This window comes from Fringilla coelebs (assembly GCF_963513975.1).
Source record: "Fringilla coelebs genome assembly, chromosome: 3".
In the NCBI taxonomy this organism is placed as follows: Eukaryota; Metazoa; Chordata; class Aves; order Passeriformes; family Fringillidae; genus Fringilla; species Fringilla coelebs.
This window is the reverse complement of record NC_140030.1, coordinates 7,096,425-7,110,837: the sequence shown is the minus strand read 5'-3', so window position 1 is coordinate 7,110,837 and position 14,413 is coordinate 7,096,425. Positions and strand designations below refer to the sequence as shown.

At 46.1% G+C, this 14,413-nt stretch overlaps 1 protein-coding gene across 2 annotated transcripts in view; it reads left to right on the top strand.

Annotated features, from left to right (window-relative positions):
- Positions 1-1,961: 1,961 nt before the first annotated feature.
- PTCHD4 (patched domain containing 4) overlaps positions 1,962-14,413 on the top strand; it is a gene marked incomplete at both ends in the record, with an annotated part of 79,876 nt that continues 67,424 nt past the window's right edge. The window contains one exon of one of the 2 annotated variants that reach the window (XM_084202309.1): positions 1,962-2,387. In XM_084202309.1, the coding sequence (XP_084058435.1) occupies positions 1,962-2,387 (426 nt within the window). Of the gene's footprint in view, positions 2,562-14,413 lie in introns of both variants that reach the window. The other variant, XM_084202308.1, reaches the window with a different exon arrangement.

Genomic DNA, 14,413 nt, shown 5'->3' with positions numbered 1-14,413 from the left:
TCCAATTGCTAGTAGCAGTAGAAGCATGAGTAGAAAGGGTGTAGAAGAAAGGGATTGCTGAATACACTGTTTCTTCTCCAAAACACTGATAAATACTTCAAGCTGAGTGAAGACTGATGTTTGTCAGAGACAGAAGTTGCTAACTGACATTTTTTGAGCTCCCCAGTTTCCACTGACTTGTTTCTGTAGGATTTTATTGTGGAAGAGCCTTGTTCTCTCAGACTTTGCAGTGTCCCTGGTCCCATCCCAAGATAAGTAATTTCTGCTTGACAAAACTCACTAAAAGGTAGCAGAAATTTGGTGAAAGGGGAGACACCAAGCAAGAGAGCTGCATTTTCTTGGGTTTTGCTTTTTAATTACGCTTCTGTGATTTAGAATTACAAGTTAAGTACAAAGCTCCTGCAAAGCCAGCCTGCCTTTCCTGCAAGGGGCTGTCAGCTCCGCTGGGGCTGGACCTGCTGTCCTGGGCAGTCCTGGCTTAGGCTCCCAGAGGAGCAGAGCTTTCTGTCTGGAGAGTTGGTGGGCAGCTTGCCTGCTGCAAATGCATTTCTCTGCTGCTCTCCTTTGGTCCGAAGGAGCTGCAGAATTCTCCTCCTCTTATGTAATGGTCTGCTGGTGTCTTTGCTTGGAAAACCTCTTTTTCAGCTGGAGGATGTCAGGAGCTATGTGCTACCTCTCTTGGGTCACTGCTGAGAGAGCAGCTGGCCGAGGGAGATGTGCCAGGGTGTGGGGCAGCAGAAAGGAGCAGCTCCTCTCCCCTTTCTCCCCTTGTGTCCAGCATTTCCCGGGGTCTCCCTGTTCCTCTCCAGAGCATGGGGCATCACCATCTGGGCGACCCCGGGCAGTAAATGGAGGAAAGGGGAAATTTGGCCTGGGAGCTTTGCCTGGAGCAGTGTGTACCGTGTGTACCCCCGCCCCTGAGAGTCACAGCGAGGATGGGGCAGAGACGAGTGCGGGGGGGATGTGGTGGGACAGGGGGCCGAGAGCGGAGTGCAGCGGGGGAGATGCGGTGGGACAGGGGGATGAGAGCGGAGCGCGGCAGGGGATGCAGTGGGACAGCGGGATGAGAGCGGAGCACGGCGGGGGGGATGCGGAGGGACAGGGGGATGAGAGCGGAGCGCGACGGGGGGAAGTGGTGGGATAGCGGGATGAGAGCGGAGCGCGGCAGGGGGGATGCGGTGGGATAGCGGGATGAGAGCGGAGCGCGGCCGGGAGATGCAGCAGCCGCGGGACCGGGGGATGGAGCGAGGAGTGCGGCGCGGGGATGCTGCAGCCGCGGGACCGCGGGACGAGAGTGGAGCGCGGCTGCTGCTGCTGCTGCTGCTGCTGCTGCTGTAGGAAGCGGATCCCCAAGTCTCCGGGCCGAGCTCTCCCTCCTCCGGCAACCGGCGGGGATGGGGAGGGGGAGCGAGGGAGGGGCACGGAGGGGTCGGGGGACGTTAAAATGCAGCATCATCCTCCGGCCCCGGCGAATTCCGTGTGTGTGTGTGTGTGTGAAGGGGCGGAGGGGGAAGCGGCAGCCCTGCCCGCAGCTCCCGGAGCAGAGGGGCCGGGCGCGGGGCTGCGCGGGGCGCGGAGCGGAGCGGGCACTGCGGAGCCGGCAGCGCTCCCGGTGCAGCGCCCGAGCCTCGCCGGAGAAAGGGGGGCACCGGGCGGGAGGGGAGGGAGGGGAAGGGGGGCGGCGATGCTGCCTGGCTTGGGGGAGGGAGGAGAGCGGGGGGGGCGAAAGAGAGAAAGAGGGAAAAAAAGGCAAGGAACCCCCACCCCCCCTTTCCTCCCTCCCCTGCCCGGTCCCTTCCATCTCCGGCACACACACACACACCCTCACGCACACACACACCCCATTGATCAATATTTGGCTGTCTTGCTGCAACTTGCTGCAGTCTTTTAAAGGAGTAGTAGAGAGAGAGGGAGAGAGAAAGGGAAACTGGCAGGAAGGGGTAAGGAGCTACACATGTCACATGTGCTTTCTAAGACGGCCAGGAGCATCTGCAGGCTGGATCTGGTGGAGGATGCTGCGGCAGGTGATACACAGAGGGCTCCAGTCGTTTTTCTACAAGCTGGGCTTATTCGTGAGCAGGCATCCGGTGTTTTTCCTCACTGTGCCCGCAGTCCTGACCATCATCTTCGGCTTCAGCCTGCTCAACCGCTTCCAGCCTGACACTGACCTGGAGAGCCTGGTAGCCCCCAGCCACAGCCTGGCCAAGATCGAGAGGAGCTTAGCCAGCAGCCTTTTCTCTCTCGATCAATCCAAAAGCCAGCTGTATTCGGACTTGCACACCCCGGGGAGGTATGGCAGGGTGATTCTCCTCTCCAAACCCGGAGGCAATATTTTGCATCAGGCTGATGTGATCCTGCAGATCCACCGAGCCGTGCTGGAAATGAAGGTGAACTACAAAGGCTATAATTATACTTTTTCCCATCTGTGTGTGTTGAGAAATCAGGATAAGAAATGCGTGCTGGATGATATTATTTCAGTGCTAGAGGATCTGAGGCAGGCTGCCCTCTCCAATAAGACAACAGCCAGGGTGCAAGTGAGCTATCCCAACACTAAATTAAAGGTATGCTCTTACTGCATGCTTTTGCCAATTAAAGAGGCAGCACTTCATTTCTTGTCCTAAACAGCAAAGAGAAATATAATCATATCTCTCTCTCTCTCTATGGAAATGTGTGTGATCTGGGCTTTCCTCGTGAAGCAGCTGAATCTGGTGCCTTGCTTTGCTCTGGGCGAGGAGGGAGGGTGGGGAACCGAACGCTGCTGCCGGAGCAGGAGAAGAAGGGAGCGGAGAAGAGCCTGAGCACCGGCAGACCTTGCAATGCCTTGAAGGTTCAATTCATGGGGGGAAAGGGACAGGAGGTCGGTGGGGGATTGAGATCTGGTTTGCACTATCACCTTTTCCAGCCTCACTGCTGTGGTGGGATAATTTGTCTTTAATGTGGCCAGGAAAAGCTTTCTTCAAAGGCACAGCGAGGTCCTGTGTCTCCCTGCCCCTGCCAGTGCTGTAAGAGCAGCAGGAGGTTTGGGCCAGAAGCAATTTCAGGTGTCCTGCCTTCTTTACCCGCATGCAAAGAAGGTGAAGGGAAGTGGGATTTTTTTTTCTCTCTCAGTGTTAAAATTATTAACTCTGTCACTGATGGATGGGCTGGAGTTTTGGGATGGATCCCACCAGCTAGAGGCTTCCAGCAAAGTTGAAACAAGGTGAAAGGTGAAAGAAGTTTCAGTCCTCCCAATTAAAAGAATAAGCAATTTGGCACAAACTACCTCAGGACTATTTCCCTGGCACACAAGCCCCCATCTGCTTTCACTCCCATCTGGAGCAATGCCGTTCACCAGGACCAACCTGCTGTGAGTAAATAAGGTACAAAGTTTGCAGGTAGCTCATGAAAGAAGTTGTTGTGGATTACAGTACATCTGCGTGCTCCCCTGGGCATTGCACCAGAGGTGGGATTTATTTAACAGAGTGTAACAAACTCCCTAGGACACTATTTACTCATGGCTCAGGTCATAGGGGAGAGGACATGCTCCTCCTTGTAAACCAGAGATCTCTGGGGTTACCTCTCCCCCTTTTTCAAAGAGTTCCTTGGGGGTAAGGGACATGCTCTTGCAAGTACCAGCACTAAGATCCTGAAGTTACAATTTGTTTCTTACTGTACATTTACCAGAAATAGATCCCATAAAGTCAGTCCCTGTTCCAAAATCTGAAGCAGAGACATAGATTGATTTTATTTGATTGTCTTTTTCCTTCAATAAAAGTGCCAGGTGGAACAGCTTGGATTTGGTCCCGTGGCTGTAGACGTTACAGTAATTGCTTTGTACAGAGTTGTGGCTGCCTGAGTGGAGTGTGTGGAAATGAAAAAGTGTCCTTGTTACTGCTGGAAAGCCCCAAGTGCCAAGAGTGCTCAGAAAAACAAGTTATTCTGGATTAAATATCCCTGAACAAATTTTATCTTCTAGTGTGCTGCAAAGACAATGCTGTTACTGCAGAATTAGAGTGTATCCTTTACATTTTGCTTATTTTTAGAATTAAAATTAAGGTAGCTCAGTGGAGAACACTGATAATCTAGATTAACAATGTTATAAAGCAGCTTTATACAGAAATAGTCACCCTACTCTCTCAATCCAGGTTAATTTCCTTCTCTAGACAAACCCTAACTGATCTTACCAAAACTAGGATGCAGTCACTTGCAATGTGGTTTTTTTTCATTAGAAGATTGCCTACAGCTCCTCCTTTTCTTAAAGATAAAAGCAAAGGAAAAGATAATGTGGTCGGGATTAGCTATATATTGGATTGCCAGATTATTCACACACAGAGAAAGGTTTTCCCAAAACATAGAAGTCTAACTCTGAGCACTGCCAAACACCATCCCAGCACCTTCAATCCCCCAAGGAGTTGTTGTGTTTCATCTTCTGGGTGAGGGAATAAACACCCTTAAGTAACTCGGTTTAAAGCTGGACAGAGCAGGGAGCTTTTTGTCCTCTTGCCAGTGAAAGAAGGTCAAGCCACCAAAGCCTGTGACTGCACTTCAGAGAAAAGCCAGCAATTACAACCCATTTCTGTGGGTCCTGCTTTTAGTGAGAAAGAGAAACACACTTTGCCACAATTTTCCTTCTTCTTATATATTATGGACTCTATTATGGATCTGAGGTCAGCCCTGAACCTCGGCTAGTCTTCAACAATGGTGTGTCTGCAGAGACTCACCTTCTCTGGTCTCTTTGGCTCCAGCTGCCGGGATTAAATTACTGTTTTGTATAAAATAATTCACTAGTTTATCTCTGTCATCTTTCCTGTCCCATCTACCAAGGGTTAGGAAGTTGTGGGCAAATCTCGTGAACTCCTTCAAATCATGGGCAAGGTCTTGGTTTAATCCCAGCTCTCAGGTTGTTTACTGACCTCCCTCTCTTTGCACCTCTGAGCAAAGGCTGTGGAAACTCAGGCCTGTATTTCTTTTTTTGAGGTGTCTCATTGTATTTAAACAGAAACATCTTGGGCGCTGCACCCATTTGGGTAGAGGAGTTTCTGGATGTTCAGCAAAGGGAAACAACCCCTGTGGCTGTATCTGTGAGGTTTTGTATTTCTTCATACTTGAATTGTGACATTAAGGAAAAGTTGTGGCTAAACCTCATGGGACTGCAAACAAGAGAGCCAAATCTGCCTGCTCTTATTCAGTGTGGGCCAGTGTCCATCGCATTCACCGGTCCATGCCCTTGAGATTCTTCTCAGCTAAACTTTCCTGCACCATTAGGACCCACTAGATCTTCTAGGTTGCCTCACTTTCCCAAAGGTCATGTTGCTTGGTTGCTGGTAGATTTTGCTCTTTTAATAATGGCCTAAAATTAAACAAAATTCTTCTAAAAATAATATGGGGGTTAACAAACCATGAAGGTGTCCCATACGTGTTTAGTTTACAGCACAGTTTAGTTTACTTGACATGGGTCAAGTGCCAAACTGATCTGGGACACAATGACAGTGTTAAGCTGCTCCACTCCTGCTCCATCTGGGAGCTGCAAAATCATCTTGTAGTTTTTTATTTCCCTCAAGCCTTGTGAGAAGCTTTCACTTTGTCTCTCTTCTCATCTCCTGACGGAGGCCAAATCAGTTCAAACCTCTCAGGTGAGGCTGCTGAAGGTGACAGGGGGTGAGTTCTTGGCAGGTTTCCCACAGGACTTTGTTGGAACCACTCATGCAGGTTTCAGCAAACTGCTCCAGTTCTGAAGCAGCTGTTATCGGGCTGCACAATCTGATGAAACTGCTTGGCTTTTCCTGAGGAAATCTGGATGGGAAAGATAATTGTTTAACTGTTACTCGCTGTAGTGTTGAAAGAACTTACAGCCCTAAATACTTCTACTTTACCTATCCCTCCATAAGGCAGGAACTTGGTCTCTCCACTCACCAGAGAAGGAGCAGAGACACAGCATTCACATTCAGAGCACAGACTGCAGGGTGGTTTCAAATGCTTGAGATGAGTTTAAAATCCACTCTGGCTACTTAGGGGTCATTGCAGGCAAGTGCAGATGAACCAGGCTGAAGGAAAATGCCAGCTCTGGTTGCTTTGGGGACACAGTAGCCTGCTCACTGCAGTCTGCAGCCCAGCCGGAGAGTGACTTGCCCAAGGTCATGCAGATAGACCGTGGCAGAGCAGGAAAACAAAGCTGGATATATGAAGTCTTGATGAAGATTTTTGAGACACTTCCTGGAGAACATTGCTCATGCTTTCCTCAGTTCAGGACATAAAAAAGATGCTCCTCTGCTTGGGGTCTGGACTGTGCCCTAACTTGCACAGACTGAGCACTCAGCATCAGTCATCAAACTGTTAAATCTCAAGTTTTGGCAACTATCAGCTTTGTTTTTGTCAGTTGAGACTTCCAGAACAGTGACTGGGCTTTACTTGGGGGACAGCATGGGAAAGAGTCCACTCTGGCTCGGTAGATCCGCTCCACCCTGCTGATAACAGTGTGTGGTGGTCTTAGAAGTGAGCACATTGTGCCCCTGCCTCCAGGGCCAGAATGTGGTCTGAGGCACAGTTTATTTGTTGGTATAAACAGAATTATTGATTACCTGAGGATTACTTCTTGTGTACCATGAAATATGAGGGAAGAGATTGCTTTTTGACCCTGATTCGCCCATAACCACAGAAAATTTGCTGTCCCGTTCCAGAAAAAGCCAAAAAAAAACCCAAACAAAAATAATGAAAGTTATTCCTAGACACAGTTTTTATATGGAAGGGAAAAAAAGAAAAACATAAAAAGATTTTTTCAGGTATTTCATCTTTATTGTTTCTTTGTTGTTTTTCATGATTATTTGCTACTTTGTCTGAGAAAAGATAATAACTGAAAACTTGCCTGTCTGAGATCAAAATAAATATGACAACTGCTGGTTTAAAGAAACTTTTGTCAGCAGATTGGTCCCTGTAACATTGCCTTCAATTAATTAAGTATCAGTCATTTATGAACACTAGGCAAAATAGCAGCAAATAAACCAGAAATCTCTATTTCCACATTTGTGATAAACACATCAGCTGGATATTGAGAGTGCTCTTGCTTAAGCTGAAGCATAACTTGCATTCACTTAACATCTTGAAACCTCTAATTGCAGTTTTGCTACTGGCCAGATTCTCAATTTTTCTCCCATTAACAGCTGTACTTTTAAATGAGTCTCGCTCCATTTGTATTTGTGGAGTCTTTCTGACTGCTCTAAGATTAATCCCTCCTTAGATGTCCCTGAGGAGGACACCTCTATGGGACAGGGAAGATATGAAACCAGAGCCCACCTCCATCAGAGTAGGCATCTATGCACCAATAATATCCACAAACTGATTATCCCTTCAGTAAAACCACTTAGAGTGTAAGATTGCCCTAACTCCAATGAGCAGATGCTTCCTCAGCAGCAGTGTGGCTCTGCACCCGTTTGTGACACCACCTGTCCCAATCCAAGCATGTGGATCAGGGTTTTGTGAAGTGCTCTGTGGCTGGAGAAAGCTACCAGGTCAAAGCAAAATAAGGAAACGTGTGCAGGGGGAAGATCAGAAGAGAGAGGCTGGAGGCTGCAGATAGTTTTCATCTCAGCCTCACAGATGAAGACAGGATGGGGCAGGCTGAGCTCAGAATAGCTGCTCAGTAGCATGAAAGCAAGTGGAAATGTTTGAAGTTTAGGAGCATCTTCTGGCTCAAAGACTGGGAAACTAATTTGGGGGAAAAAAGACACTTTTACCCTTCCAACTGTGTTTCCATACTGTCCAGCAGCACTGGGGAAGGCTCCTGACCCTCCTCACCTGGATGGGCTGGTGGAGCTGTGCCGTTGCTGGGAGATGTCTCTGCAGATATCAGCCTTTGAGGATGTGATCGGGCAGCCTGTCTGCTCAGTTTGGGTGAGAAAATAAGTGTTTCCTTGCATTTTTTAGGAGAATTCTCCACTCCTCCCTTTGCTTAGTACATTAGGAAAGGTCTCTGCCTTGGCTCTGATAGACCAAGCATTAAGATAACACTCTCCTCCTGTAAAGCAAGGCCAGACTATGAGCCCTGACTGCACCAGGAACATGAAATTGGGTTAACATGTACCAGGATAAGCCACTCCAAGGTAAACAAACAGCAGAAAGGCAGCAGAGACCAAGCAAAGCAAGAATGAGCGTTAGGGTGTTCTTTTTCAGTTATTGTTCTTCAGTTCAGAGCTCAGTTCCTTGTCAATCTCTGAGGGACATTCCACCTCCAGCTCACCAGGGGTGTAGAGAGCAAGTTCCTTGGGTGTGGGGCTCATTCCTTCCCATCCAGCAGCTGAGAGCTCTGGCCATGTAGAAGACTGCAAAGAAACTATTCTCCATTGACCTTTTGGATGACCTTGGTTGTTTGCTTCCTGCCTTTCCCTCCCAACTATTTCACTTTTACTTTTCTCAGCACTTGCAGGGGGACATGGCCTTTTGTGCAGTGCCAGGCCTTGATATGAATAATAATAAAGAAGCAATTGGAAGGTTGTTTAGGAGGAGAGAAGAGCAAGATGCAATTATAAACCCCTTCTGCTAGTGATAATGGCTCATCCCTGGGGATGTCATCTGCTTGCCAAAGGGACAAAGCCCAGCAGAACTTTGCCATTTTCCTAAAAAAGACAGTTCTCTGTTGACATAAAAAAAACATTTATTTCCTTTACTAAATATTTGGTTAAGGCTTGCCAATGTTTCTACACTGACATGGTATCTTCTTATAACAGTCTTCCCTATGTTTTCCCAAAGGGTCTTTGTAGCCCCCTATTGTACTGGCTATGGGAGCAACCTTAACTTCTGTCTTCAGATTTACAACAGATGGGTATTTTTGGTTTCTGTAACCAAAATTAAAACAAATTCAGGTACCACCGAGCAAGGCAGGAGAATAAAATTTATTAGCATTAGTAAAGAAGGCGTGACATATTCCTGGAGAGGAGAGGAGAGGAGAGGAGAGGAGAGGAGAGGAGAGGAGAGGAGAGGAGAGGAGAGGAGAGGAGAGGAGAGGAGAGGAGAGGAGAGGAGAGGAGAGGAGAGGAGAGGAGAGGAGAGGAGAGGAGAGGAGAGGAGAGGAGAGGAGAGGAGAGGAGAGGAGAGGAGAGGAGAGGAGAGGAGAGGAGAGGAGAGGAGAGGAGAGGAGAGGAGAGGAGAGGAGAGGAGAGGAGAGGAGAGGAGAGGAGAGGAGAGGAGAGGAGAGGAGAGGAGAGGAGAGGAGAGGAGAGGAGAGGAGAGGAGAGGAGAGGAGAGGAGAGGAGAGGAGAGGAGAGGAGAGGAGAGGAGAGGAGAGGAGAGGAGAGGAGAGGAGAGGAGAGGAGAGGAGAGGAGAGGAGAGGAGAGGAGAGGAGAGGAGAGGAGAGGAGAGGAGAGGAGAGGAGAGGAGAGGAGAGGAGAGGAGAGGAGAGGAGAGGAGAGGAGAGGAGAGGAGAGGAGAGGAGAGGAGAGGAGAGGAGAGGAGACCCTTATATAAAGTAGAAGTGAGAGGAACCTCGTAAGGAAGAAATTAGATTGATAAATACGGCCAAATAGAAGTTCTTAGATTATTTAGCATCCTTTATGCATATGTGTGTCTGCATTTACAGGCATATCTTAGTGGGCAAACAATGATGTAGGTAAGGCTGGGACAGGTGTTTGTAAAACAGTAATCTAAGAGCAAAACCCATATTAAATCTCTTCAGACATTGAGATAAAAGACCTCTATGCAGTGGTTATTACAAAAGAACCCACTGACTGGTTTTCCAAGAGAAGGGAATTGAGTTGGGGAAATGGTGATCTTGCATTTGTTTTGAAAGTTTTAATTTATGCAGGCCCCACATCCACTGTCCCTTCACAGTGCAAACAGTGAGACGTGGCTGGGACTTGAGCTGTAAAACAGCTTTAAACACAAATGAAATTCTTCAACAATGTAGTGATGGAAAAGAGAGGGGAAGAAAATGTGAGGCCAAAGGAGCAAGCTATGAAGTCTTTTATACCTCTTTTTCTCACTGTATTTGTCCTGTTCTCTGTTTTCCTACCTGCCAAGGGGCAAGGTGCTCATGTGGTGAATAGGCAGTAAAGGAAGCTCTTGGAAGTGAGGCTGTGAAGCATCCTACAAAGGGAGAGAGCAGTGACCAAGCTCCTGAGCATTGCAGAGATGATCACATGCAGTGGCACATGTCATTGCCCCAGCCCTGGACTCACTGGGTGTGAATTGGCCTCACTTTTACCCTGGTCAGGCCACTCGAGAGCAGGAGCTTAAGGTGAAGTGCTGGGGATATCTGATGACACTAGCAAGGGTGAGCTGGTGGCAGCGGGAAGATTTCCATCTAAAAAGATTTACCGTGGGATCAGCTCAAGGGCAAGCTGGCAATCATTTTTTTGGAGGCAGCTCTGGTATGAAATTTTGCTGAAGTTCTTCTCCTTCCCCTTAGCACCACTCATACATTGGTAGGCAATTCCTACACAGCAACATTCCTGCATGCCCAGCAGCAGCTCTGCACGACACCAGACAGCCTTCACAGCTGTGAGCTGGCCAGATCAGCTTTTCTCTGCAGTTTTACGTTTTGCCATCAAACACACCCTCCTCCAGTCCACTCTTGCCAGCAAACTGGCATCACAGACGGGGAGCTGCTGGGTGAGCGAGAGTTGTGAGACTGCCATGTCACTAGCTGGCTAATTTGCAGAAAGTTTTGGCCTGATAATGCTCTATGGCTAAAAAATTGGCACTACACGTGTGTAACATTTCCTGAGTACCTATGATGGCAAATATTTTGGTGTCTTGCAGACCAATTCTTCTTTAAAAATTACACAAGCCCTAAAGCCTGCTTATCTGTGCTGAGGGCATCTGAGAAGGTAAAGGGCAGTCCTGCCTTCCTGCCCCACACCTTTGAAGGCAACAGACACCACCGAGACTCCTAGTGCAAGGCAGTGTAAGCAAAGAGGATTAAAGATCCATCTCCAGCCTGCCACAGTTATTTCCTTATGCTAATGGTGGGACACCTCAGAGGCCCCATTAAATACTTCCACAGGGAAGCCCAAACACCTGAGATGTATCTCTCACAACATGTCAGGATAAACACCACCTACAGGGCCAGTTCTGGGGCACTGAACCCTCGTGCCCAAGTTTGGCGCTGAAACAAGAAAGAAAAGCTTATCTTACACTTTGTGTAATTGTTTCCAACAGTGTCACACGGGTATTGTCAGCCTGATGGGCAGGTGTTATTCTTGCCACATGCATGGTGCATTTTGCACACGTGTTAACATCTTCCTAAACGTGGCCATGGAGGGTTCTGGTGGTTCTGTTCTAAATGCTGAATTACCTGGACTAAATTATGCAAGACCTGGATGGCCCAAAAATTTTCAGTTGCATCTTTTTTTATCTGGAGTTACAGTACTCTTGAAACCAAAAGCATTTTTGAAACAATGTCCATCCTGCACCTAATTTCCTTTTGAAGGATGGAAGGATAAGGCCAGGTTCCCACAGTTTCATTTTGACATGCCCCTAACAAAATGTTCCTTGTTTTTTTGTATTAAAAGAGGTCATTCTAGGTAGTTTCAAAATTATTCCAAAAATATTTTTCTCTCACATTATACTTTAGATTAGAAAATAAAGGAGAAAAAAAACCAAAGTCACTTTAAGAGGAATTTTTTTCCTGTATTCAAACTTTAGAAAAGGAAAATCACAGCAAAATAAAGTCACCCAGCTGGCTGAGGACACAGCCCAGTGCCCCTGCACATGAATTTACCCATGAGGAGGGTGCTCTGGCTCTCATTAATGCAGTTTTACACTGAAGACCAAGGCACAGTGTTGATGGGACAAGTGATCCTAGCTTCCAGTTTTTCTAGCCAGTCTAGTTTGTAAAAAATTGTGCGTTTCATTAAGAAGTTGTGCGTTTCATTAAGAAGAAAGATGTTGTTAGCAGTATTTCATTATGCAATTCCATCTCCTTGACAGAATCTGTGACTTAAATATAAATCACCTTTTTCCTAATCATTTTCCAGGATGATTTCTTAGTGCAGATTTTAATACATTAAACAAATACATTAATAAATTCAGTGCCAAGTAGATGCAACATGGAAATATTCATGTGCGTTTTTCCCCTAAATTCACAGTTTGGTTTGTTCATGTTCTTGACTCTTTGAGTGAGGTTTTATTCACAGATAAGCACAAAACATTCCCCAAAAGAGATTTCATCATGTAGACTTTTGCATCCAGATGACAAATCCACTTCTCTTCAGGAATGCCTGGAATATGTGGTAACAAATATTCTTACAGTGGTGTTTCTTTGTTAACTAACCTTAATTTTCCTGTCCACAACTAATTTCCCAACTGCATGTAGAAAACACTGGCCACCCAGTTGGTACACAACAGATTTTTCATTGTGAATGGCATAGAAATTTGGGACACCCGCAGAGAAGTGCGAACATTTCTGAAGATTTACAAATGTCTCTCCACTCTTTTCTATCCCCAGGCTTCAAGATTAGCACAAGCATTAGGCTCTAGGTATATACCCTAAAATAAATTTCACAAGCTTGACAAGCTTAAGAGCTCCCCTGGTCTTATAAAGCATTTCATTTTTGGTTTTGAGAATTCAATTTTAAAGAAAAGGGTGGGTTGTTTTTTTTTTTTAATACTCCTAAAAGAATAAAGCCTGTATCCTTACAACTTTTACCATCTTCTTGCCTTAATTATCAGATTTTGGAAGTGGGAGAAGGAGGACATCCTTGAAGGGAAATTTGTCTCATATAAATGTCAAATGCTGTAATTGCATATGATCCATGGTTTTTTCATCACAACATTCACCTCAAAAGGCAAGTTAAAACAGATCATTTGTCACTACTTAACAGATCTGAACAAAGCTCCTCTAGGAGCTGTTCTGATACTTCCGTTGTGGAAAACCCCATTACATTTTAAAATAGTAAAATTAACAAAGAAAAATAAGGCAGAATGGGCTGTGTTTTCATTTCCTTTAGAGCAGCCAAAGAAAAGATAACCAGGACAGGGAATAGCCCAGGATGAAGCTCCAAAAACTCAGGTTCAAGCCTAAACAATTTGAATTGGCTTTTCCCACAGCCTCTTCCATGAAGATACAGCAAACACAAAGGACAACATTCCAGATGTTTGGTAAAGGAGCAGTTTGGGGTGTGGGATGGTGGTTTTGGTGCAGGGCTATGCATTCAAGAATTCATATTCTGCTGTGAACTTCTCCTTTACATTGATTTTTCCCTTCATAAAGGAGGGCTGTGGTGCTGCTGGAGAAATTCAAAGCTGTTGGAGTTTTATGAGACTCTTCCATGTAACATCCAGAGGTCAAACACATAAAACGTTTATAAGATCAGTCTAACCCATTCCCTGGCCTGTGCAGGATTATGAGGAAACCCTAATAGAGAAATTAATTCAGATTGGCTTGGATGGGAAATCAGTCATGTGGGTTGGATACTGGCTGAAAGATTGTAAACGAGGAATCATGATAAATGATAATGTAACAAGTTTATGGAAGGTATCTTGCAGGGTATCTGGAGAATTTGTGTTAGGTCTGGTCTCATCTAACATCTCTATTAATTATCAGGAAATGGAATTGAATTGCACAGGAGTGAAGTTCACAGATAATATTAAGCAAGGAGGACATGTCAGCAGCAGCTGAGTCATGGAATTTACACAGAGAGATCCAGAGCAGTTAGAAAACCGAGCAGAAAATAATACCGTTTTCTGAAGACCCTTGTTTGCATTCTGGTGCTTAAAGGGCAACATAGGGTCCTCCCTTAGAACTGATTCATGTTAGCTGCAAAGTGAAGGTGCAGCACTTAAATGACATGATCAAGGACAAAGATAAAGTTGATGTTGGAATTTTGCAGCCCCCAGAGAAAAGGCGCTTTTACCTCCGACTCTGGCACTGCTTTGCAATAGGGACATTTCAGTACTGGATGTTCTCCTTCCTCCTTCACCTTCTTGCTGATCAAGCTCAGCAGGACACACACAGTTCCCTATGTAGAGCTTGAACAGTGCTTTGGAGGCTGCAGAGGATGTGTGAAATTGTCAGGGAAGCCTTGATGGAATTTTGCTTCTCTTTGTTCCTTTTGTTTTGCTCCTTTCTAGAATGAAACAAGTCCTCTTCTGGAGTTTTGTGCTGACTGTGGATTTTTGATGGGTGATTTGATGTGGGCTTGGATGATTTGTAAAAGTCCTTTTGCCATGTTGTGCATTGTTTGATTGCTCCCCAGCACTTCAAATTTGAAAATCCTCATACCACTAATGTCACAAATTGGCTCAATTTTGTCCCTGTTGAATTTTTGTCATTTCTTAATTGTATTCTGGTTGTGCCAGGGGGAAATTATGGTAGCAGACAGTCCTAAAACTTAGTTGAACAGGGTAGCTATGAAATATTCAGCTGGATCATATCCTATTTCTTATCCAACTTGAGCATGATTGCAGTACAATTGTCTAGGAAATGGCTGGTGATTGTTTGTG